General features: G+C 44.4%; 1 protein-coding gene across 1 annotated transcript in view; it reads right to left on the bottom strand.

Annotated features, from left to right (window-relative positions):
* P2RX7 (purinergic receptor P2X, ligand-gated ion channel, 7) overlaps window positions 1–25,906 on the bottom strand; it is a 48,168-nt gene that overhangs the window by 5,993 nt on the left and 16,269 nt on the right. The window contains exons 2-11 of the mRNA XM_008570453.1: window positions 24,852–25,020; window positions 23,658–23,726; window positions 19,408–19,480; window positions 18,022–18,118; window positions 14,641–14,721; window positions 13,906–14,035; window positions 13,027–13,163; window positions 4,556–4,646; window positions 3,132–3,197; window positions 2,894–3,043 (exon numbers count right to left, since the gene is read on the bottom strand). Of these exons, the coding sequence (XP_008568675.1) occupies window positions 2,894–3,043; window positions 3,132–3,197; window positions 4,556–4,646; window positions 13,027–13,163; window positions 13,906–14,035; window positions 14,641–14,721; window positions 18,022–18,118; window positions 19,408–19,480; window positions 23,658–23,726; window positions 24,852–25,020 (1,063 nt within the window). The remainder of the gene's footprint in view (window positions 1–2,893; window positions 3,044–3,131; window positions 3,198–4,555; window positions 4,647–13,026; window positions 13,164–13,905; window positions 14,036–14,640; window positions 14,722–18,021; window positions 18,119–19,407; window positions 19,481–23,657; window positions 23,727–24,851; window positions 25,021–25,906) is intronic.

Below are 25,906 nucleotides of genomic sequence, written 5' to 3'. Positions count from 1 at the left end.
AGAAGCGCGGCGGCGCTCCTGCCGAGGGTTCGGATCCCACATACAGACCGGCCGCTCACTGGCTGAGCGAGGTGCAGGAGCAACACCGAGGGTTGCAATCCCGTGGCCGGTCCCGGTCCGGTACGGGCGCGACACTGAGGGTTGCGATCCATTGCCGGTCACGAAAAAAGACAAAAAGGAAAAAAAAAAAAAGAAAGTAAATGGTCAGGATCCCTTAGATGTTCAGAATCTTGCTGAGCATTTGATGTAAATATAACTGTGCATGTGTGCCCAGGTGTTCCTGGGTTGTCTGACTTGCACTCAGGTATTCCTGGGTTATTGGACTTAAGTATAAAGGACGAACAGCTCTGATCCACAGGGCCCCCACCCCTAGGATGCCTGGCGGGGAGGGGGCGCTACTGCTGCTGGAGGCTGTTGCTGTAAACTATTGCTGCCAGGGCCTCTGGGATGCCCTGGCAGGCTGCTGCTGCTGGATCTGCTGGAGGCTGCTGTAAGCTGCAGCTGCTGCTGAGGAAGTTGGGGACTGAGCTTGCATCGGAATGAAGCATGTCAACTCTCCCGGGATTTTTTCTAATTACCTGGCTCATGACCTATATTTGAGGGGTCTATGACCCAGCCTGGCATGTGAGGGGTTTGTGACCCAGTCTGTACAATGGGTTTGAAGGGTTGGAGCCCTAGTCCGACAGGGAGCTTGGTCGAGGCCCATAGCATCCCCCTCATTCCAGCAGGGGAGACCAGGCAGGTTTTCGTGGCAGCTTGATGGTCATTGCTGGGCTGGTTGAGGATGTCAGTGGGGCATGGCTGTGGCTGATGGCCCTCCCCTCTCCCTGGCTTGAAAGCCCAGAGGGCTTCTAGTTCTTCTAGATTTTATAGGTGTTCTTTGGGGAAGTGAGACCTTTACTAGTTAATATCAGACATTGTCTCTGATCTGTGGGTATTTTGTTTTTTCTTTCAGTTCTGTGTTGGGTTATTCACTGTTTTCACCACATAAATTCTGCACTGGAACTAATTTGTTGTCCTTTGCTTACTTCTAAAATGGGGGAACTTCCTGTGGGGAGCAGCACTGGAGCCCTGTGATTGAGCTAAATTGCTGCTTTGTTGCAGATTCCCTGGGGAAGGCTTATTGTGCAGCTCAGATTTTAACTGTTGACCTTGTACGTACTTTAGGGTCTCGTGAAGTCCAGTACACCTGGATTGTGTGGAAACTCTGGTATGGGCCTGAGTCTTTTCAGCAAACTGCTCTCCCTGTTGTTCTATATTCCTGACCAGTCTCTACTGAGTATGCCTGCACTGATTGGGGGGCAGACCAGCTGTCCATGCTGTGCCCCAATGTTCCCTGGTGGTCCGTCTCCCCCACCATCTGCACTCCAGATACTTCCTGTGGGGTGGGCCGTGTTCCAGTCCCTGTGCCAGTCCCTTGCGATGACTCACCAGCCTTTGAGTGGCTCCTTATTTCAACTGTTTGTGACCCTTCACTCTTATGTGGGTCCATGGGAATCCTGTTAGTGGTCTTGCTGGCCTGGGGGCCACCAAAGCCCTCTTCTCCCCTGCCACCTCCAAGAAACTTCATATGAAGGGCACACCTGTGGCTTTTGCCAGCTTTCACTCCGTGAGGTCTTGAAGCAGCCGGGGCTTGAAATGGTGGGAGCGGTCCTTTCTTTCTGTCATTATGGCTTCTCCTGCCTTCATGAGTTCTGTAGGTCTCTCCTCTTCCCCTGAGCTCTAGTCTATGTGTATAGTTTTTTTAACCCATATATCATACCATACATATTGTTTTATAGTTTGCTTTTTTTCCTCTCAACAAAATATTTTGGATATCTGCCCATGCCAGTACCTATAACTTAGTGGTTATGAGCCTGGCTTCTGAAGCCAGGCTGCCTAAGGTGGAATTCCAGCTCTTCCACTTATTAGCTGTATGACTTTGGGCAAATTATTTAACTTTCCTGTGCCTTCAATTTCCTCATGGAAAGAGACAATAGTAGCACCTATCTATAGGGCCGTTGTGAAGATTCAATGAGTTAATATGTATAAAGCACTTAAAAGTGCTGTTTAGAAATGTTTGCTATTGGGGCCGGCCCAGTGGCGCACTGGATAGTGTGCCGCTTGGGAAGCGCGGCAGCGCTCCCGCCCGAGGGTTCGGATCCCACATACAGACCGGTTCCCGCTCACTGGCTGAGCGAGGCGCGGGAACAACTCCGAGGGTTGCGATCCCGTTGCCGGTCCCCGGTCCGGTACGGGGGCAACACTGAGGGTTGCGATCCGTTGCCGGACACGGAAAAAGACAAAAGACAAAAAAAAAAAAAAAAAAAAGAAATGTTTGCTATTATTATTATCTACCTCATTCTTTTAAACTGGTGCCTGGTATTCCTTACTATGGAATTTATCATAGTTTCTTTCACCATTCACCTATTGGGAATTTGGATAGATGCTATTTCTTCACTGCTAATAACTGTTTAATAATTATTAATAATTTAATAAGCAGTGCTGCAGTGAACATCTTGTTCACGTGTACTGCTTGGGTACTCATGAAGTTTTTCTGGGGCAGGTGTGGGGAAGTGGAAATGCCAGGCTGTAAAGTTTGTCCCGTTTAAATGTTATTAGTCACTGCCAAAATGTTCTCCAAAGTCATTATGTTATTTTTAATTTTGGCTGAACCAATGTAATAAATGACAAAATTGACAAGTCCTGGAACATTAAATGTGTCATCTTTTTATCTCCATTTTTGTTTCTATTTTTTCCTAAGGCCAAGAGATTCATCTGAGAGATGATTGATTGGGATAGAGTCCAGAGACTTATCCATTATGGATTAAACCTGTTAAATTTTTGCACATTTCTTGGTGATCTAATGGAATCTCCAGGTATTTTGGCATCCTACAAACACAGCGTGCCTTACCGGCTTTGGCTCCACAATGGACTCGCACTTCTTCCTGTAATAGTATTCATTGACTGCACAGGGTTCACAGCACTTGCAGCAGGGATAGATACGGGATCGACAGCAGGTACTTGAATAAGTGTTGATGAGAAAGTCAATGAACACAGTGGCCTACGGAAGACCAAAACAAACACCATGTTTGCAAAAACTTCTTTTTGCCAAATCATTTTCATAAAGCATGGGAAAGAGAATCTCTTACCAAACCAAAGTAGGAGAGGGTTGAGCCGATGTACACAATCAACTGGATAATGTCAAATTTTCCTCCCTGAAAACAGAGTGGGGAAGTTTACTCGGTTGAAAGTCAGAGCAGCATTCTTTTGCTTTAACATGCAATTGTTGGTTCTAGAAGGCAGGTGGGGCCTAGTGCTGTCATTTTGATAGATGCATTCAAGTGCTCACTGCAGCAGGGATGGCAGACACAAACTAGGACTCTTATTCGTACTGTTTCTGCTGTCCAGGGTGAGCTTGGACCCATGAATGTTTTAAACAAACAAGCACTGGGACCTGCACATTAAGGGGCAACCATTGAAGGTTTGTTGTTTTTCCATGAATGGTGAAGATTTCAGACAAACTTTCTCTAGAAATGGTTTGAGATTACTGCGGAAGCAGAAGGAAGGAATGTCTGCAGAAACACTTCCCTTGGCTGTCCTTGTGGTTTTTATTCTCAATGGTCTTTCCATCCCCTCAGCTGTATCTCACTGATTCTTGTGCAGCTTATCACCATGTTACATAAAGAATATGTTGTTAAACAGGGTGTCGTGGGCATCTGTCGATTTCTGCATGCCTGATATCCCCTCCTTCCTTCTTCTGGCAGCATCACCCCAATTTTCTTTTGGAGAACCATTTCTCTTTATTCAGTCCATGTAGTTTGGTGGGGGGGGGGGCTGACCCTCTCCTCTGGCCCATGGGCTGGGTCAGGGCTGGTCTAAGACCAGCCGTTGAGAGTATGGCATGACCCTGATCACAGTGATTAATTCAGCAGTGGGCATGTGGCCCTTATTAGGCCAATCAAAGCCAATGGCATCTGCCTGAGGCCTTTGATGAAACTTCTGGCAAAGAGGTATTCTCTTTTCATTGAGGTTACTAAGCTGGTGAGGTATAAGGAGCAGCCTGACACCACCATGTAGAGATGGCTAGCCTGAGAATGATGCCAAAACAGAGAACAGATGTAAGAGATGGAGGGAGACAGATTCCTGATGATGATGTTTGAACGCCTGCGTTCAGCCATGCCTGAAGCCTGAAAATTACTCCAGGACTTTTTAGTTATGTTACCCTCCACCCCATAAAAAAAGACTTTTTCCCCCGCTTAAGCCAATTTGGGTTGGATTCTGTTACTTACAAACTATTTTGAAGAGGTATTTCTCCCTTTTTTTTTTAAGCATCAGAGAATTTTTGAAGTTGAATATTATAATTTTTTTCCCATCCCATTCTCGTACTTGTCAATGACTTATTCATGGACAGGACTGCAAGGACATTTCTTCCTCCTCTCTTATCCCACATGCAAAATACACAGTGCCAGCTAATGACTATGACCAAAAACATCCACTCCTTGGAGACACTACAATAATAATTAGGACCCAATCAATAGGATGGAGGTGCCTGGGGCTGGGAGGAAAGACTCACAGTGCCAAAAACCAGAATGTCAAAACGGATCCCAAAGACTTTTATCAGAGTTCGCTTTTCAATGTTGTTTTCCTTATAGTACTTGGCAAATCTGTAGGAGAAAAGGGATCCATATTTATAAAGATCTCTTTGAAAGTACTTGTATTTTATGAAAAGAAAAACCAAAGTCCTCCTTATCCATCTTTAGCTCTACTACAGTTGGACAGGTGATGTGGAGAAGTGGCCCTTTGGTTCCAGGCTGTCAGAGAGTGATTCATGGGTAATCGTGATTCATCAGTAACCATGAATCGCTCTCTGACAGCCTGGAACCAAAGGGCCACTTCCCCATGTCACCCCCTTTACTTCCATCATCACAGAGTGATAGGAAATCGGCTTTTAGTTTGAGATTAAAATGAGCAATTTTTAACCAGCAACAAGCAGAGAAGTTTTAAAAAATAGTATCAAATCAATTTGATTATTCCTTAAGAGAGAAAAATAGGTTTAGCTTCTAGAACAAACTGTGTGTGTGTGTGAATCTTAGATACTAATTACTGGATTGGGGACAGGGGCACCTCAGCAATCTGTTTTAACTGTATTTTCTTAGATTCTGTATTCTTCTATTTGGCAATCATTAATCATGCATGTTTTTCCATGCAGGGCCAAACTAAAGGCTAAAGTTTTTGCATCTTCCCTGCACTCCAGCTTTTGTGAGTGTGTGAAAACCATATTACAAACCCTCCAACAAATCCCGAGTCCATACCCCCAACCACCTCCTTGATCTAACTCACACACCAAGCCAATATTTCTCCTGCCACAAATCACCCGGAATCAGGTAGGGCCAGGACCAGACAACTAGAAACCACCCCTATATAGCACAGAGCCCACTGCTTTGATTCACACTAGCCAACCCTAAGCTGTTTCCCAGCCCTGCCTTGCCTTTGCCATGGAAAACACAATAAAGCTTCTGGGCTGTACTTTCCTCTCACTTCTACCTTCTGACCAAACCGGTGCTTCTCCCTGTGGCCCTGCATGGTGTGATGTGCCACCATCTCTTGGGAAATACACATAATCAATTCTTTCAGTGGCATTAGCCTCTCTATGTCATCATTTAGTCATCTTTATAAATTAAGACCCAGGTGCAAATCACAATCACCCCAAATATGCGACTCTCACCAGTGCTGCAGTCAAGGAAAGTGGTATGTTTTATTTTTTCTGAATAATTAGGAAGGCCTAAGCCACGTGCTTCATGCAAACTTTATATCTGTCCCTCTCATCAGCTTTTTCTGGTTGTTTTTAGATAAGGGTATATATTTTCTCTGAGTTATTAATTCACAATCTATTTACAGGTGTTGGGAGAGAAGAAAACACAGATGCTCTGCCAAAACATAGTATAGAAACTATGAAATTCTTTTTCTAAAAAACTCTCAAAATCTGACATTGAGATTGGTTAGATATTCTCAGGTACCTCAGTGCCTGTTTCTGGGGTTTCAATTTCTTTACTTCTGATTATTCCCATTCCAATACAGTTCATTCTTCTGCTATATTGATTGATTTGTTTTTAAATGTACAAGCAAACATCTTTCACCACTCCATGCTCCAGGGTTGGGGTTATCTCCCTGTGCAACTTGATTTTCCTGGGAAGGTTAACATCGTACAGTATTTAAATGTCTGCTTTCAGGGTCTTGCTACAGTGGTTATTAAACTGAGGGGAAGAATCACTTGGGGGGGGGTGTTTAAAAGTCAGACTCCTGGGCCACCCCCAAAGATTGGTTTCAGAAGGTTCTAGATGTTTCTTGGAATCTGTATTTCCAGTAAAGTTCCCGTGTGATTATGATGCAGGTGGGCGGGGGCTACGTTCTGTGAAACATTGGGCCCTGGACAGGATGTTTCTTGCATACTGCGATGGGTTGAATTGTGGCCCCCCAAAGAAATGTCCAAGCATGTAATTGCCAGTACCTGTGAATTTGACCTTATTTGGAAATAGGGTCTTGCAGACGTAATTAAGTTAAGGATCTTAACATGAGATCATCCTGGATTTAGAGTAGTCCATAAACCCAATGATTGGTGTCCTTATAAAGGAGAGGGAGATTTAAGACATAGAGATACAGGGGAAAAGGCCATTTGAAGATGGAGACAGAGATTGGAGTGATGCGTTCACAAGCCAAGGAATGCCTGGAGCCACCAAAAGCTGGAGGAGGCCAGGGAGGATCCTCCCCTAGAGCTTTCAGAGGGAGAGTGGCCCTATAGACACCTTGATTTTGGACTTCTGGCCTCCAGAACTGTGACAGAATGAATTTCTGTTGTTTTAACCACCAAGTTTGTATTAATTTTTTGTAGCAACCACAGGAAACTAATACACACACGTACTCGTCGTGGACCTGAGCGGTGCATCGTACATTCTGTGCCCCTACTTTATACAGGTTGTGAATAAAAAACTGAATCACATGTTCACTGAATAAGGACATTTTTGCCATGGATCTTTTGTAAAGGACAAAATTCTGTAATGTAATCAACTTCTTCAACTTTCTATGTTTTAGAAAGCTATATTTTCTCACATACTTTATCTAACCTGTAATTTCCTTCTCTTTCGTGTGGCTATTTGAAAATAAGTTGTCCATTTACCCATCAGATCCCAACAGTTTATTTTTGACCAAGATTTCCTCTGGTGCTCATTCCAGACAACAAATGTTCTAACACTTTGTTCTAAAGGAGTATTCACATCATAACCACCTCAGGTCTTCAGAAACCTCAGATCTCTCCAGGAGCATATGTTCTTAGGCTTAGCTCAACGACTCAAAGGATATCTGATTGGTACATTGCCCTGCATGCTTCTGCCAACTTCTAAAAACACAGCCTGGAAGGGCAGTCAGGGGACTACTGATCCTGTCCTCTCTTCTTGCTAATGGCCATAAGCCCATTCAGCACAGCAGCAGGGGACAATCAAAGTTACCTAAACTAGGAGCTGGTTTCAGGGTCCTGGATGAAACTCCATCTACTCAGAGGAAGCAAAAAACATCAACCATCCTTTATATCTAGGGTTTCAAACTCAAATGCCAGGCATAGAACAGAAATAAGTGATGGCAGATTGGGTATAAGGCAATAAGGAGGGGTGGGGACAGTGACAATCCAAAAAACACATCCCTTTCTATAAGGGACCACTGATGCTCAACTCCAGCCAATGGCTGCCAGGTGGGATATGGACCCAGGGTTGTGAAAAAGTTTGATTTTTTTCAAATAGTTTAATTTTTTTTAAGAGAATCAGGAAGTCCAGATTTTTATGTAGAAGTCTCAAGCTTTAAAACATTGTGAGGCCTAAACAAATAAACAAAAATATCAGCACAGTTAAGGGCCTCCTGCCAGGTGATGAGGCTGCTTTGAGTAGAATATAAATAGACCCATTTGCTTGAGCAGACCCCTCCAGAAGTCAGCAAGAATGCTAGTAGGAGGGTCAGGAAGTGGTGAGGGGCGTGTGTGCATATGTGCACGTGCACTCCTGCGTGCACGTGCATGTACAGATTAAGTAGACACTTTATTTTAGTCATTCCCCCAGGAGCTAGCAACCTGGGTGTAGAGACAAAATATAGTCAGGTGAAACATCTAAGAAGAAAGTACATTTGAGGTGCTAGATGATATAGTCTAGATCAGTACTTCTCAAACTTTAGTACGTACACAAATCTCCCAGGGATCTTGTTAAAAGTGCAGAGTTTGATTCAGTAAGTCAAGGGTGGGGCCTGAGGTTCTGCATCTGTAACACGCTTCCAGGTAAGGGCTGGCTGGTTAGTTCAGTTGGTTAGAGTGTGGTGTTGTGACACCAAGGTCGAGGGTTCAGAGCCCCATGCCCTCCAGCTGCTAATAAAAAACAAACAACAACAACAAAACAAGCTCCCAGGCAAAGCTGATGCTGCTAGTTACAAGACCACATTTTGAGTGTCAAGGGTCTAGATCCAGCTCTCAGACTTGAGTGAACATTAGAATCCCCCTGGAGGCTTGTGAAAGCAGATTTCTGGGCCCTGCCTCCAGAGTATCTGATTCAGTAGATTTAGAGTGGGGCCCAAGAATGTGCATTTCTAACAAGTTCCCATGTGATGCTGATGCTGGGGACCACACTTTGAGAACCACTAGTCTAGACTGTAAATACTAAAAGGATCCAGAGAAGTTGATTCTCATAACATGGACTCCTGTCTGGGCAGTTTCTTTTCTTAATTAGGAAAGCACAATCCTCAGGAAAGCGGACAATGCCTGCAGGGCTCCTACCCCGATGCTTGGAGAGGCCTTTTCTGATCACATCTCCCCCATCACACTATATTGTCTGATTTTCTTTGCAGCACTTATCATCTGAGATGGTCTTGTTGGATTTGTTCATTTGTTCTATTGAGGTGTAATTTACATATAACAAGATGCACAAGCCCTAAGTATTCCTTTCAATGAGTTTTGGCATATGAATACCCTGTATAACCTACACCCCTATCAAAATCTAAAATATTCCTTTATCCTAGAAAACTTTCTTGTACTCCTTTCCAGTCAACTCCCCAGCCCAGCTACCTCTGTTCTTCTTTCATCATAGATGAGCTTTGCCTGTTCTTGAACTTCATATAAATGGCATCATACAGTATGCACTCATTTAGGTCTGGCTTCTTTCACTCCACCTAATGTCTGTGCGACTGATTCATCTGTTGTTGCGTGGATCATTAGTTTGTTCCTTTTAAATTTATATGAAGTAGTGTTTTATTGTATAAATATGAGGATACTTTATCATTGCACACTGTATAAATGTATCCAAATGTCATATTGTACTCCTTAAATATATACAACTATCATGGGTCAATTAAGAAAAAATGAATTAAAAAGAAAAAAATTTCAGAGACAGAAATAGATTAGAGGTTACCAGAAATGGGGGGCAGGGGGGTGGGGAATAAAGAGCAGTTATTACTTAATGGGTACAGAGTTTATATTTAGGATGACAAAAAGTTTTGGAAATAGATACAGGTAGTGGTTGCACAGTGTGGTGAATGTAATTAATTCCATGCAATGATATATTTTAAAATGGTCACTGGCTGAGCGCGGTGCGGGTGACACCACACCAAGGGTTGCAATCCCCTTACCGGTCACAAAAAGGACAAAAAAAGGGCCGGCCCAGTGGCGCCAAGGGTTCGGATCCCACATACAGACCGGTTCCCGCTCACTGGCTGAGCGAGGTGCGGGTGCAACACCGAGGGTTGCGATCCGTTGCCGGTCACGAAAAAAAGACAAAAAAAAAAAAAGAAAAGAAAAGAAAAAGTATTAAAAAAAAAAAAAGAAAAATGCTTAAAATGGCAATTCTTATGTTATATGTTTTACCACGATTAAAAAATGGGGGAAAAAGGGAAGTACAAAAGATTTACTAGTAGTCGTCTCTGAGTGGTTAGGTTACAGGCTGAATTTATCTTCTTAATTTTGCTTACCTCTTTTCTTCCAAATATTCTATGATAAATATAAATCTTTTGTAATAAAATAGAAAAAAATAAAAATAAATATGAGGGTACTTCAAGAAGTTTATGGAAAAATAGAATTAAAAGATAATGCAAAACTTTCCATGAACTTTTTGAAGACCCCTCATATACTACAGTTTATTTATCCATTCACCTGTTATTGGACATTTGGGTTGTTCTGGTTTGGGGCTATTATAGACAAGGCTGCTACGAACATTCTTGTATGATCTTTGTGTGGACATATATTTTCATTTTTCTTGGGTAAATACCCAAGAATGAGATTCTGGAATTTCTGGATTATAAAGTAAATAGATGTTTAACTTTGTAAAAAACTTCCCAACAGTTCTCTATTGTGGTTGTGCCGTTTTACACTCCAGCAAGGAAAGTAAGAGAGTTCCATTTGCATGTCTCCTTGCCAACATTTGGAATTGCCAGTCTTTTATTATTTTACCATTCTCATGGGTATGTAGTTGTATCTTATTGTGATTTTAATTTGCATTTCCCTAATGGCTAATGATGTTGAGTTGGTGGAATTTTTCATTTACTTATATTGTTTATTTATCCCTACTACAATATAGGTTCTATGAAAGTAGCGATCTTGTCAATTTTATTTACCAATATATAGCCATTGACACAACAAATTATTTTTTCTATAATATATATTTGATGACCAAATGCATGAGGAATGTCAATATCAATTTCCTACCAGCTTCATAGGCAAATTGTATAACCGTTATTCTAGGGGTGTACTTGGCAACTCTTTCTGAAAAGAGAACAGCATAAGCCTATTTTGTGTCTAGTACCAGGGCACAAAATGACCAGCCATAACCACAGTCAAAGAAACCTGTCTGTCACCCACAGGCAATGATAGGTCATGGAGACTGTGTTAGGGACAAGTTACTACTTGGGACAGAGTTGTAGGAACGGGCTAGAAAAAAAAAAAGATCCAGACATGGGAAGGAAGGTGGGAACTAAGTTAGGATGGCACAGGATCACCACCGGTGAAAGTCAGGAGCACAGGAGTGAGCTCTGCAGAGGGTCAAAACAAGAATGAGTCAGCACTAGGCCAGCAGGGAGGAGCTTAAGAGGGCAAATGAACCAGAATTCTAGTGAATTCATAAGTTCAGAAGCCAGAAGCATACGCGTAAAGGTAAGACAACACCACAGGTGAGGACACAGTATGGCTCCTGCTATCAAGAGTCTCCAAACTGCTCTTCCCAAAGGGACTTCCAATCAAGATGGCAGCCTGAGCTAGGACAGGAAGCCCTACCACCTTCCACCTCATACCCATAGAAGTATGAGATAAAATATTTTTATTTTATTTTTTGGTGGCTGGCCAGTACGGTGATCTGAACCCATGACCTTGGTTTTACCAGCACTACTCTCTCCCAGTTAAGCTAGCTGGACAGTCCTTATTTTATTTTATTTAATTAATTTTTTTTATGGCTGGCTGGTATAGGGATCAAACCATAGACCTTGGTGTTATCAGCACCACACTCTAACCAACTAAGCTAACTGGCCAGCCTATAAATACTTTTAAAAAGTCATATCAAAACATTATTGAGCTCAAAATTAGAAGGACGTTTTTCTAGGTGCTACACATGACTAGTGAGTGGGGATTGAAGCCATGTGACCCTTAGGACTGCCTGAACTAGATCCGATCTGAGGAGCTAGAGCTTTAGCATGCTTATTGGGAAGGGGGCTAGGGCTGCAGAAGCCCTACACAGCAAGGGAGCAGGAACTGGATTCTTTCAGTAGAGCGAAGAAATCCCAAGCCCAGAAATGAAACTAAAAACTGGTTCACAATTGGTAGATGCCAAACAGTCCCAGGAGGAGCAACTACAAAATTATATAATCACCCCAAAGAATGACTCCATATCCCACGGCACATACAGAATTTTGCATAAGATCATTCCTGCTGAGGACAAGCCCACCAACAAATATTCCAAAGCCTTCACAGAGAAATCACACCCATATTTCTGCAAATAATAGGTCAGTACAAAGGGAACTATATAGTAGAGGGACAAAAGGAATAGAATCCATAAGGTAAGAGTGGAACTCACTGAAACAATAATAGATGGCTTTGAAAAAGAAGCAAATAAAAATCCTAGTATTGAAAAATATAGCTGTAGAATTTTTTTAAAATCTGAAATCATATTATAAAATGTTCATAACCTTTGATCCAATCATTCAACTTCTAGAAACTTATCCTAAGGAAATAACCTGGAATTCAAAGATTTATATGCTAAAATGTACACTGCGGATTTGTATATAATAGAAAAACTGGCAACAACTGAAATGTCCAGTAGTGGAGGCTGAGTGGGGGAATCATGAGATGGAAGGGAAAGAGTGTGAGGTTTGGGGTCAGAGTGACCTGGGTTGGAATTATGGAGCAATAGCTAATCTACTATTAGCTGTGGGTCTTAGGCAAATCATTTAACCTTTCCTGGCTTTAGCCAGGAACACTAATATCTACCTTTCAGTGTTGTTGGGAGGTTTAGAGATGATAATGGTAAGTGCCTAGAAAGACTCCCTAAATTATAACAATTGTTATCAGTACACCCATACAATGGGATGTTACTATCATTAATGTGATGGTCACAAAGGAATTCTGAGTGATTGGGGTATGAAAAAAAACCACAGAATACCAGGTGATATGTCTGATATGACCTCATATGAGCCTCATGAGAGAATTGGTATAGATGAAGGAAAATTCACCCTAGGGTTATCATTGATTATCTCAGAGTAGAGAAATTATGGGTGATTTTTATCCTCCTCTATGTTTCTCATTTCCCAAGTTTTATTTTGTTTTACAAAGAGTGTGTACCTCTTTGATAATTAAAAAGAAAAAATTATCACAGAAAATTCAATCACTGCCTAGTTCTTACAAGAAGTCTTTTTCATTCATCTTGTTGCCTTGGGAACCAGAACTCGTCTTACTGACTGCTGGGGGTGCAATTCACCTGGGACTGGGAGCCCCTTGCAGAGCCCAGGGCAGCCAGCTGTCACTTGAAGGGCAGTTACCTGAAGTTGTAGCCAGGGAACAAGGACTCTTTGGTGGTCTTATCATCAAGGCGACGGAAGCTGTACTTGGGACGGCAGTGGTGGGACCAACTGTCCAGGTTGCAGTCCCAGTAGATCTCAATGCCCATGATTCCTCCCTGGGGGAATCAATGAGAGACTGTCTCTAAGTCTTCTGGACGTGGGTTATGCAACTGCTAGACATCTTCCTGCATAGCAGTGGTTGCTGGAGGAAAGCTTTTCTCTTTAGAGGAAAAATGCTAATTAAAGGTTTCAGAGCCATACATGCAGCCTTATCAAACTTGCACGAGTATTACTATGGCAGCTGCAAACACATTGCCCTGTTCTTCCTCCATTTGTCTTTGTAAGAGAGAGGCAGAAGGAGATTTGACACTGAACAAGCAGTGTGACAGCTGAAGCAAGATAGCCACACTGCTGGTGTTGAAGATGGAGGAAGGGGCCATAAATCAAAAATGCAAAGAATGCACTCTAGAAGGTAGAAAAGGCAAGAAAATGGATCCTCTGCTAGAGCCTCCTGAGGGAGCATGGCTCTGCTGACAGCTGGATTTGGGCTCAGTGAAACTAATTTTGGACTTCTTACCTCCAGAAATGTAAGAAAATGTGTGTTGTTTTAAGCCACCAAGTTTGTGATAATTTGTTACAGCAGCCACAGAAAACTAATACACTGAGTAGCTCACTCATAAGGTTGTTGTGGGATTAGATGAAGTAAGGTAGGGAAAGCCCTTGACACCATGCACAGATTTACTAACTTCTCAATAAATGTGGGCCATATTAAGACCCAGTGGCCTGGCTGCTTGGCCATTTGACATCTTCCATCCCCTGACACACACACCCACCCCACTGTACAAAGACATCACCAACCTGAATTGCCATGTCTGAAAAATTATCTCCTGTTTCTTGGAAGATATCTCCCAGTCGGAAAATGGGGCACTGTGGATTCTGAGTCTTGTGAAAGGTACAACTGCTGTTGAAATTCGGCAAGATGTTTCTCCTGCTCATAATTAAAAGCAAACAAACATCTCTATTGAAAACAGATCCATCTCTTTCATAGGAGTGAGCCAGTGTGGTAGTTGGGCTCCATGAAGATCCTGGTGATCACCACCTCCTGGGGACCCTTGTGTAGTGTCCTCTCACTACACAGAGTTGTACCAGAGTTGGTCTGGGTGACTAATAGCGTATGGCAGAAGCGATGGAGTGTCACTTCCAACTTGGTTACTCTCTTGCTTGCTCTCTGTCTTTCTTGGATCACTTGCTCTGGGGAAAGCCGGTCACCATGTCCTAAGGAGACTCAAGCTTTCCTAGGAAGAGGTCCACGTGGTGAGAAACTGGGACCTCCTGCCAACGATCACATGAATCAGCTTGGAAGAGGAATCTCCAGCCCAGTTAAGCCGGGAGATGACTGTAGCCCCAGTGACAGCTTGACTGCAACCTGAGAGACCCTGATCTAGAAGCTCCCTGCAAAGTCATTCCTGGATTCCTGATGCACAGAAACTGGGAGACAATACATGTTCATCATTTTAGGCATCTAAGCTTTGGGGTAATTTGTTATGCAGCAGCAGCAGATAACTAACACAGCCAGACATTCTAGGCACTTACGTTGTATAGTTGTGGCCGGGGAAATCGATATTGTTCTTGATGAGCACAGTGAAGTTTTCAGCACTGTTCAAGAGCGCAGGCCTGGGAGAGAGATGCAAAATGGTGATCACTGACTACAGGTACCAAGGGAGTCAGTCGGCAGTGGGGCCAGAGGCTCCTGGTTTCTTGCTTTGGTCTTTGGTTTGAGTGAAGAGAAATGGATACAGCAACTTAGTGGACAAAACCTTTCATAATTCTCCATAAAGCCTCTCTAGCTTCTCCAAGAAGAATTTCTCCTTTCATGAAACCCCATGACATTTACTGTGTCGCTTCTCACACTCTGACATAATTATATGTTTAAGTATGTGCAGTGATGTGCTGGTAAGTGCTTAGCAACCAGCTCACCAGGAAAAAAAAAAAAAAAAAAGCCTGGATATGCAGTGTTTCTGATTATCATGGTGTAAATAGTCCCACCATGGCTGATTTCAAGCTACCAGCAGGACATCACTGAACTTGAAGTTGGGAAGGGATGAGCATAATCGGCTCAAAGCTGGTACATGCCAACTCTGGCACACCCATTTGTAGCTTTCCCAATAGGCTTGGAGTTCCCACCTATAATTGTCTTATCTTGACTTCCCCAACCTTAAGCACAAGGCCACACACATATAGTTGACTGTATCAGCCATTCACTAGAGATTATGAGTGCCTACAACTCTCCATGAGTTACAGGATCCCAAATTCTAGACTATGCAAAGGTCCACCTGCCATCCACCCATCTGTTTATTCAATACATATAATTGTTTTGGGCACGAGGCTGGGCACTGGGGATATAGTGATGAATGAGACAAGACAAGCCTTTTGTCCTTTTGTGGTTGATAATCTATTAATGATGGAGAAAACTGCGGGTAAAAAAATACAGCTGGTACCCTGTTGTCTGGCATGCCTGAGTAGGTGGTAGATATGTACTGGGAGTAGCGATAGAAAAGGGTGGAGGGTATTTGGAAGGGGCATCAAGAATGCTCTACCTTTTATTCCAGAACTTTCAGAAACCAGCTTTGGCTCTGTTTGGCATATAGCTATTGTGAACACTGTAATTTTTGTCTTTCCAGCCTCCATTCCCCCTTCTGGCAGTACCATCTCAATTTTCTCCCTTTGGGGAAAGCAGCTCTCTTCCACTCTCCTTCTAGAGGGTTGAGTGGGGATGACACCACCTCCTTCTGTCCCTACAGCTCGTGGGTGGGCCAGTGACCCAAGCTGCTAGACACTGTGATCCATTCTCCCTGGCCACAGTGATTGGTTCATAGGTGGTCACATAAGTTAGTCATGCCAACAAGAACATTCCAGGGCTTTTGTGGGAGCAATTGGGAAAGAGAAACTCATTTTAGCTGGGATTGTTAGTAGCAAGGACGAGATAAACCTGGAATTCCTCAGACCACAGTGTGAGGTGAGGAAAACTAAAATGGAAGAAAGAATAACAGGGAGGGGTGGGGGAGGGAGGAAGAGAGAGAGAGAAAGAGAGAGAATTTTAATGACATCATTTGAAGCCTGGATCAAGCTGAGCCTGACTCTGGAGTCAAAAATGTAGCCAGAAAATAACACCCCCTCTTTTTCTGAAGCCAGTTTAAGTTGAATTTCTATCACTTGCATTTATGCAAATGCCCGATATGTGCTGGACACTTTGTTCTTAAAACATTCTACATCCAACACTTCCTGGGCAATACTCAAAGAATCAGAGGACTATGATATCCTGAAACTTTAAGGATCAAAGCTCTTCATTCCTCTATTATGACACCTATATCTTTCTATCTTGAATTACAACTCTTTATTCATGTGTTTTATATCTTCTATTGGACTGCAAGAGGCTTGGGACTTGCTCCATATCTAGGTCTTCTGGTATTTTACGTAGAGTTCAGCACAGTCTCTTGTGCCTAGTTACACATGAAATAAATATCTAACACCTACTGTGTTGTGACAGACTTGTTGAATAAATGGTTAAATGAACCATCTTATCTGATTTATGTAACATATGAGGAAACTGAAGTTTGGGGAGTTTCTTGCTCAAGGTTAAGTCAAAATGCAGCCCAGGGACAAGCACACTGAAGACACGATATTTATATGATGAATGAGTTGGTGGCAGAGCTGAAAACCACAGCCAGTCAAGAGACCCTTTGTTGTGAACCAAGGACTACTTTAGTGTACATGGATGTCCCTGCCAGGGCTGGGCAATTCCTTCTGGGTAGAGGATTAAAGCCAGACTGTGTGATGCTGCCTCATGAATCTCCCCCACCCCGCAACACCGGGGAACCTTTTCCTGAGCCTTCTACAAGCCAGCTTGGGGCAGTTTTCTCTTTGCTCCACAGATGCTGATGGAGTGGTCCTGAGTCACGCTGGGCTAGAATTGTGCTGTCCAATAGGGTAGCCACTAGCCATGTGTGCCTATTTACATTTAATGAAATTAAATAAAGAATTAAGTTGTTCAGTTACAGTAGCCACATTTCAAGTGCTCCATAGACACATGTAGCTACCATATTGGATAGCACAGGTACAGAATATTTCCATCATTGCAGAAAGTTCTATTGGACGGTGCTGGTCTAGAACCACCACACTTCTAGGGGCAGATCCTGTGTGTGTGTGTTTGTGTGTGTGTGTGTGTAAGCCAGGCATGAGGCTCACTTTACAATAACTGTACAATTGTCATCTCATTGAATCCTTACAAAAGCCCTATGAGGTAGGTGCAATTATTATTCTCATTTTACAGATGAGGGGAAGCTCATAAAGGTTAAGCCACTTGCCCAAAGTCACACAGCAAAGATGTGTTTGAACTAGGATTTGAATCTTTCTAACTGTTCTCTGCTGAAATGCATCAGCCCTGTGGTTTCTGAGATTTAACATCCTGACCTGTGCATTGAAGAGAAGAATCAATACAGGGGACCACCAAATCTGTATGTCACTGTGAGCACTGAATTTGAGAAAACTTCCCTTTCCCTTCTTCTTTCCTCTTCCTTTCCCCCTTCTCCTTCCTTCCTTCCCTCTCTTCTCTTATTCTTAATCACTCAGTGTGGACACTGACCTGTCAAAATGGACCCTGCTGTGGCACTAGAGGGGGGTACTGGAGGTGCCTGGAAGGTGCTGGTACAGCCAGGGGAACAGGGGCACCCAAGGGTGCTGGGGTAGTAGCTATATACAAGCTGGTACAGAAATATTTCAAAATTTTAACAACCAGCATGATCCTCCCAGAGATACGAGTTTGTGCCAAGCAGTGTGCCTGGTACAGGGATCCCAAGCCAGTAAGACCCAGGACTTTGTGGGGCTGCTCTGAGAAGGGAAAGCCCGAGCTGCCTGGTAAGGCCTCATCTGCTCACTTGTGAGGGCCACCGTGTCTGTCCCTTCCTTACAACTTACCGGGGGGCCTCTTCTGCTGCTTCGATGGGACACCAGGCAGCGACTTCACAGGTCTTCTGGTTCCCTTTATACACTATACACCTTCCGGTCTGAATTCCTGTGGGGGCCAAGGGGTCACAGAACCACAGATGTGAAATTGCTGTAGAGAGGAAATTCTCCAGGAGTGGCATTTTGAACTCAACCCAAGCAAAAGACTATTTATGCTTTTCAACCCAAGCAGTTTCAGTTTCCATGAAACCCTATCCTAACCATAAATGTACAGAAGGTAAAGCAAAGCAAAACACTGAACTTAGTTAATCTTTTTTTTAAAAGGACTATAGAGGGCACAGAAAGACTATGGATTCTGTTGGTTTCTTCACAGAAAAAGATGCTTGTGAGGGGAGCTGAACAGGGCGTATCTCTTGCCTGGAATAAATGGACTAGAACTCGGCTTCTCAAGTGGGCATCTGAGTCCTGAAAGGGGTACACAGCCTGTCCAGGGATGTGCAAAGCCACAGGATAAATATGATGCATCTTCTCGGAGTGTGAGGAAGATGAGCAGATTTCCAAGGGAGAATTAAATAGTAAGCAGCGTTAAAAGGATCCCTATACCAACTCAAATATGCATGCATTATGGAATAGAATACAACGTTCATATGCCTTTGTGCACATGTGTTATAACCATGGATGGATCCTTTTCTTTTTTGTGGTATTTTAAAAATTGTCATGTTCCTTTTTAAGTTACAACATGAGATAAGGAAATTCTGCAGGTTAATATGGGTATTGCCCCAGCTGCCTTGGGGGTATAAGTTAATTCTCCTCAGCCTTTGGGGAAATTCAGGGAGAAAGTTTAGAATACTCAGATGATGCTATAAGTCATCTGACTTTTTTTTTTTTCTTTTTTTTTTTTTTCATGACCGGCAACGGATCGCAACCCTCAGTGTCGCACCCGTACCAGACCGGGACTGGCAACGGGATTGCAACCCTCGGTGTTGCCCCCGCACCTCACTCAGCCAGTGAGCGGCTGGTCCGTATGTGGGATCCGAACCCTCGGTGGGAGCGCCGGTGCGCTTCCCAAGCGGCGCACTGTAGCAGTGCGCCACCGGGCCGGCCCATCTGATTTTTTTAAAACCAATTAGAACTGTGAATCTGCTAGGTTTTCCAGAGCTTCTCTCACTGGGAAATTGCAGTCACACTCACAGTTAGCAGCTGATCTGTTGGGGACAGAGCTATGGCACAGGTTGGGGGCTAGGGGTAGGGTGGGGGCTGCAGGCTAGCCTATGGTTTGGTGATGTTGGAAGAAGGCAGCTGAGAGCCAGAAGTTAAAGACCTGAACTGGGTATTGTAAATGTCACCAAGAGGCTGATCATCCACCCCCAGGGGCTAAGAAAAAGAAAAACAAGGTACCTTTGCTCTGTGGGTCCATCCATCCCTTTTTACAACCCCGGTCAGAGGAACAGAGCGTCCTGCGGTTGGGATACTGCAGGGAGAAGGAGAGGATAGTGGGGAGTGAGCAACGTGTGTTACTCAGATATGGAGATGCAGATGTCTATGACCACACGAAAACCTGCACCAGAATGTTCACAGTAACCCAAGAGTGGAAACAGCCGAAATGCCCACAGATGAATAGACAAATAAAATGTACATTCATACACAGACTCTCATTTAGCCATAAAAAGGATGAAGAACTGATATACATGCTATGACGTGGATGGACCTTGAAATCATTTTGCCAAATGAAAGAAGCCAGATACAAAAGACCACATCTTATATGATTCCATATATATACAATGTCTAGAATAGGGAAATCCATAGAGACAGAAAGCAGACTGGTGGTTGCCAGGGGCTGGGGGAGGGAGGAATGGGGAGTGACTGCTGATGGGTATGGGGTTTCCTTTTGGGGTGATGGAAAAGTTCTGGAATTAGATAGTGATGCTGGTTGGCTAGAATAGACTAAAACCCAACGAATCGTACACTTTAAAATGGTGGATGTTATAGTATGTAAATTATACCTTACTAAAAAATTTTAAAAAGTAGAAATTTAAAAACCAGATTCAGAACAGCCAGGAACCACTTTCGGGGATAGACCTTGGGGTGGAGAGCAGGTGGCCTGGTCCCAGTTGCCCTGTGGCTGCAGAACTGAGCAATGCAGACAGGTGCAAAGGCTCAGCAGGAAACATGGCAATAAGAGACGTCAGCCAGCACTCTCTCCTGGCCTGAGAAAATGAGATCAGTTGTGTCTCAGGGCTGAAGGACAGAATAAGGAAAAGAGAAATAAGTTGACTCCCATTTTCTAGGGAACAGGTTTAATGACCAGTCTTAGGGAAGCCAGAACATGTGTGAAAATAACTTCTGCTCATTGTCCTCTGTGCAGTTAGTGGCTTTTACAATGATTCAGGGCAATGACCTAGGTACACCTGGGTTTGGCAATAGCCACAGCATTTTCTAGCTCAGTGACCTTGGCCAAGTCACTTCACCTCACTGAGCCTCAGTTTCCTCACCTTTAAAAGGAGGATGGACAGATTTGTCTTATATGGTTGTTGCAAAGATTAGACGAGTTATGAAAAGAAAGGCTTAGCACGTAGTACTTGCTCAATGAATGTTTCTTCCTTTTTTTTTTTTTGTGACCGGTAAGGGGATCACAACCCTGGGCGTGGTGTCGGCCGGCCGCACCGTGCTCAGCCAGTGAGCGCACTGGCCATCCCCATATAGGATTTGAACCCGCGGTGGGAGCGCCACTGCGCTCCCAGCGCTGCACTCTCCCGAGTGAGCCACGGGGTCGGCCCTCAATGAATGTTTCTTATAGTTTTCATACTCTCTCATGTTCTCTTTTATTCCCAGAATGCCTTCCTTTTGTCATCCTGCATGCTCCTGGTTTCCTCCTTTGCCACCCACCAAATTGGACTATGAACCCTTTGAGTGCAAAACCTGGGTCATATCTGTAGCTGGAGTGGCTGACACATAGTAGATCTTAATAAACATGGAATGAAAGGATGGATAAATGAATGAGTGACCATTTAGTGTGGCTCATGGAAAGTTATGTTATTTTTATTATCAACTGGAAGGATATCTCAGGAAAGAAGATCAATTAATTCTATTTTGCTCTCCAAAAGAAATTCTTCTAAAATTAACCACAACAACATTTGTTTTGTTTTAATCTTCTCTTTTGTGAATGTTACATGGATTAAAGATGGCCACAAATTCTTGGTCACTCGCCCCATTGAGAGGTGGAGTGTTTCTCCCTCCCTTTGAAGCTGGGCTTTTGCTGTGACTGCATAACAAACAGAAGGCAGCAGAAGCAACACTGTGCCAGCTCAGTGGCTCAGCCTGAGCCTTAAGAAGGACTGAAAGCTTCTGCTTTTTTGCTTTTGGGGAACCTGAGCTGCTTTTAGAAAGTCTGACTACCTTGCTGGAGAGACAATATGGAGAAACACTGCAGAGAGGAAAAGTCTCGAGAGTTCCCTCAAGGGAAGAGATGCCAAGTGAGCCTCCACATGATGCAAACCCCAGCTGCCATCTGACTGTGACTCTGTGAGAGACCCCAAATGAGACCAGCAGAAGAATCACCCAGCTGAGCTCAGTTAACCACTGAATGTGAGAGTTTAAAAAGTGCTTTTTTTTTTTTTTTAAAGATGATGGGTAAGGGGATCTCAGCCCTTGACTTGGTGTTGGCAGCACCATGCTCTCCCAAGTGAGCCACGGGCCGGCCATCCCTATATAGGGATCTGAACCCATGGCCTTGGTATTATCAGCACCGCACTCTTCCAAGTGAACCACGGGCCGGCCCAAAGTGCTTGTTGTTTTAAGCCCACCAGGTCCAGGGTAGTTTGCTTTGCAGCAACAGATAACTGGGACAAATGCCTATTCATTTGGGTGTATCACTGGGGCTGGCCATATTTACTGAGATGACTAGAGAGGGAGGGTGTCAACATGCAAAGAGAGGAGGTAAATGTCCAATTAGACCAACCTAAACCAGCTTAGGGCATAGGTTAAAATGCTAAAGAGTTACATGGTGTTCTCTGGGCTGGCAGTAGCTCCACGGAGCCCTCTGAATTCCAACCACTCTTAGTGACATCCTGTTTAAGGAGTAACATGTCATTGGAATCATAACAGCTCACGTTTATTGAGAGCTTGCAGTGCATCATACCCTGCTTTAAGCATGTCACAGGTATTCACTCATTTATTTCAACAATCCTAAGAGCTAGGCTTTGTTATTAGCCCCATTTTAATGATAAACTTATCAAGGTACAGAGAGGTGAAGTCACCTGCCCAAGGCCACAAAGCCAATAAGTCAAGTTTTGAACCATTAGCCCGTCTAGCTTCTGAGCCCAGGCTCTTAATCCCTGGGCTATCCTAACTCCCTTACAAGTCTTGATAACCTGAAAAGTGTGTTTGTATGTACACAGGGGTGGAGTGTGGCATAGAGAAGACCAGAGTATGGGACAAAAGAGAACCAGAGACCCCACACTGAATTAGAGACCAGATGCTCCTGGGAAGGGAGATGGGAGGGAATGTTGGAGTGTTTCACTGCCAGCAAATTCATCAGAGTAGAGGGACTGAAATTCAAGGGGAGATGGGGCTAAATAAATGTAGAGAGGTCTCTTATTAGGGGGAGTGTTATTGAGATAGACACCAAAGGACAGTTATTTTGTTTCCAAGTTTGGGTACAAATGATGGCAAAGACTGTATTAGGAAAGAGAATTTTTACCCAGAGTTCCTAGAGACTCAGAAAATTAGACCTTGTTGCCAGAGAGGGCTGGTAAGGAAGACCCTGCTGGCAAGGCTGGTCCTACCCACAGGTGGAGGACCAGCTGGATATCGCCACCATCACTGCATCCTGTAGTGCTGGGAATGGTCCTTGGTGACCCATGGGTATGTCACCTGAGAGGGGAGGGAGAAGTAACAGGCAGTGCCTAGTAACACATCTGCATAGATAGATGTATAAGAATGGCTAGTTTTCATCTTGAAGAGCAGAGAGCAGGACTGTGAAGGGATAGAACAGGACAAATACAGTTTGATAGGGAAGAAAGTTTTCCAGAAAAAGGTAGGGGAAGGTTAAGAGTATGGAGAGGGCAAAGCCAAGGTGGGAAAAACCATATGGGGGTGGGTGGGGGGAGAGGGCGGCATTCGCACCTGATACAGAGGCTAAAACACTAAGAAGTGGGACGAACAGGCAAAGTTGAGCTGCTTGACAGTGTTTCCCAGGATAGGCTCTGCAGACAGTTCACAATCGTAGGAGAAGCTGTGAATGAGGACAACTGAGCTGTAACCCTGTCTCCGCCTCCAGCAAGCTGTATGACCCTGGGAAAGTCTCTTAACTTCTCTGAGTCTGTGTTCTGACCTGGGGCTGGGAATGCCGTTAACCTCCTAAAGGTGTTGCGAGCCTCAAATGAAACATGAAATGTTATGCACATGCCAAGAATCACTGTTGTCATAAGCTGCGCAGAGAGTGAGAGGTGGAAAGAGCAGGTCTCCAGTCCACATGGGCCCCTCAGGCTGAAGCTGGAGACCGAGGGGGACAGATGAAGATCTGGTGGCTATGGAGGGAGACCTGCAATGTCTTCTCACTCTTCTTCCACCAGCCCAGCCCTGCCCCGCCAATAGGCAGCTGTACACCTCAGCTCCCAATTTCTCTTTCCTCCAGGTCTCCTCTTTACCTCAGGACAAAACTGCTGCTCTTGGCCTTCTGTCTTGAGAAAGTTTGTCATCACAAAGAAGGAGTTCCCCTGCAGAGAAAAAGGAGAGGCAGAGGAAAATGCGAGGGCTTTGAGAACAGAACTACTTAATCATAATAATCCAGCTTGCTAAGTGCCTGGGGGCGAACCTTTTCATTCTTCTAAGCTTCTGGAAATTGGGTCCGTGGGCAACTTGGAATACACCAAGTGCTCAATATCAAAGCTGGATGAGCCACCCTGCTGAGCCAGGGGAGAGCAAAGAACATTGAAATGGATTGAGTAGTCATTTTCCATTCCAGCCTCAAAAGCAGACTTGTTTTTTTGACACAGTAAAATCCAATTAAATTGAAACTCAAGAGACCTGGAGAGGCGGGGGTGGGGGAGTAGGCTTCATCGGACTGCTGTTCAGATTTTCCAGGATTTAAATGAAGGGGCAGTAGGGCAGCCCACCACCTGGCCAATAGCTGGGTTTTAATGACCCACTGTTAGAAACAAACAACAACTTGGGCTTTCTGGGTTTTTGCAAAGCTTCCTGGCCTCCCCGGGGCTGCAAATGTGCCCTTCTGTCCCTCCTGCCCCCTATTTATTCTTTGGCATGCTCAACCCCACTTTAATTTCTCCTTTTTTTGGGAAATTCTGCTTTCATTTCCTCTGCTCGCAAATTTAGACAGTCAAACGCCTTTTCTCTGTGACCCACACCTTTCCTCTCTTTGTCATTTACATCCTTCCTTTGTGCAAAAATGTACCCAAGAACGGTTTCCTGAAGACATATTTGTTGATAAAATGCCACACAAACAATACAGAAGGGCTGGTACTCTCCGAGTAGAAAGTTCTTCGCCCTTCTGAATCCAGGCAGACCTTGCTAACTTGGTGGCCCTGCTTCTAAAAAGCTGTGTATAAATTAAGTATGAGCGAATCAAATCATGTTTTAAATGCACCAGGACATGCTGCTATTTTGAGAAACCCTGTAGGACTTGATAAAGCAAAGAATCATCTCCTTTGAGCTGCTGGATCTGACCCAGTTTTGCAATTTTTAGGTTTTCTCAGTTGGGATTTTCACAGAGCTTCTTAAAATAGGGCCAGCATTTTTCTGGAGTGGGGCTCTAGGTCCCAAAGGAAGGGAGTGAGGCCCTGGTGATGGTGACAAGTCTGGGGTAGGTGCTGCCAGGTGCTCACCTGCAGAGGGAAGGTGTAATCTGCGGTGTCGAAGACACTCTGCACCACTTTCTTTACTCCATTCTCCACGATCTCCTCTTTCACCTCTGCTATCCCTTTCACCTTGGTGTGCACGGAACTGATGACAGGCTCTTTCTGCTGGTATAGCTTGTCACTCACCAAAGCAAAGCTAAATGGCAGACACAAAAAGCATCCATGGCTTTCTTGAGGGAGGCACTGTGCAGTGGTTTTTGATGCAGGCTCTGTTTAAATCCTAGATCTGCTGGGTGACTTGCTTTTCTGTGACTCATTTTCCCTCTGTGCAAAATGGGAAGAATAGTCGCACCTACCCATGGGATTGTTGTGAGGATTAAATGAGATATGTATGCAAACTCCTTAGCACAATATCTGACACAGAGCACTCACGACAGGAAGACTATTGTCCCCAATCCTACCCTTTATCCTTTTTTTTTTTTTTTGTCGTCTCTTTTTCGTGACTGGCAACGGATCGCAACCCTCAGTGTCGCGCCTGTACCGGACTGGGACCGGCAACGGGATCGCAACCCTCGGTGTTGCGCCCGCACCTTGCTCAGCCAGTGAGCGGCCGGTCTGTATGTGGGATCCGAACCCTCGGCGGGAGCGCCGCCGCGCTTCCCAAGTGGCGCACTGTAGCAGTGCGCCACCGGGCCAGTCCCCCAATCCTACCCTTTATCCTTTTTTTTTTTTTTTGTCGTCTCTTTTTCGTGACTGGCAACGGATCGCAACCCTCAGTGTCACGCCTGTACCGGACTGGGACCGGCAACGGGATCGCAACCCTCGGTGTTGCGCCCGCACCTTGCTCAGCCAGTGAGCGGCCGGTCTGTATGTGGGATCCTAACCCTCGGCGGGGGCGCCGCCGCGCTTCCCAGGTGGCGCACTGTAGCAGTGCGCCACCGGGCCAGTCCCCCAATCCTACCCTTTATCCTTTTTTTTTTTTTTTGTCGTCTCTTTTTCGTGACTGGCAACGGATCGCAACCCTCAGTGTCACGCCTGTACCGGACTGGGACCGGCAACGGGATCGCAACCCTCGGTGTTGC

This window comes from Galeopterus variegatus, unplaced genomic scaffold (assembly GCF_000696425.1).
Source record: "Galeopterus variegatus unplaced genomic scaffold, G_variegatus-3.0.2 Scaffold604, whole genome shotgun sequence".
Taxonomy (NCBI): domain Eukaryota; kingdom Metazoa; phylum Chordata; class Mammalia; order Dermoptera; family Cynocephalidae; genus Galeopterus; species Galeopterus variegatus.
The sequence above is the reverse complement of the archived record's forward strand: the minus strand, read 5'-3'. Positions and strand labels throughout refer to the sequence as shown.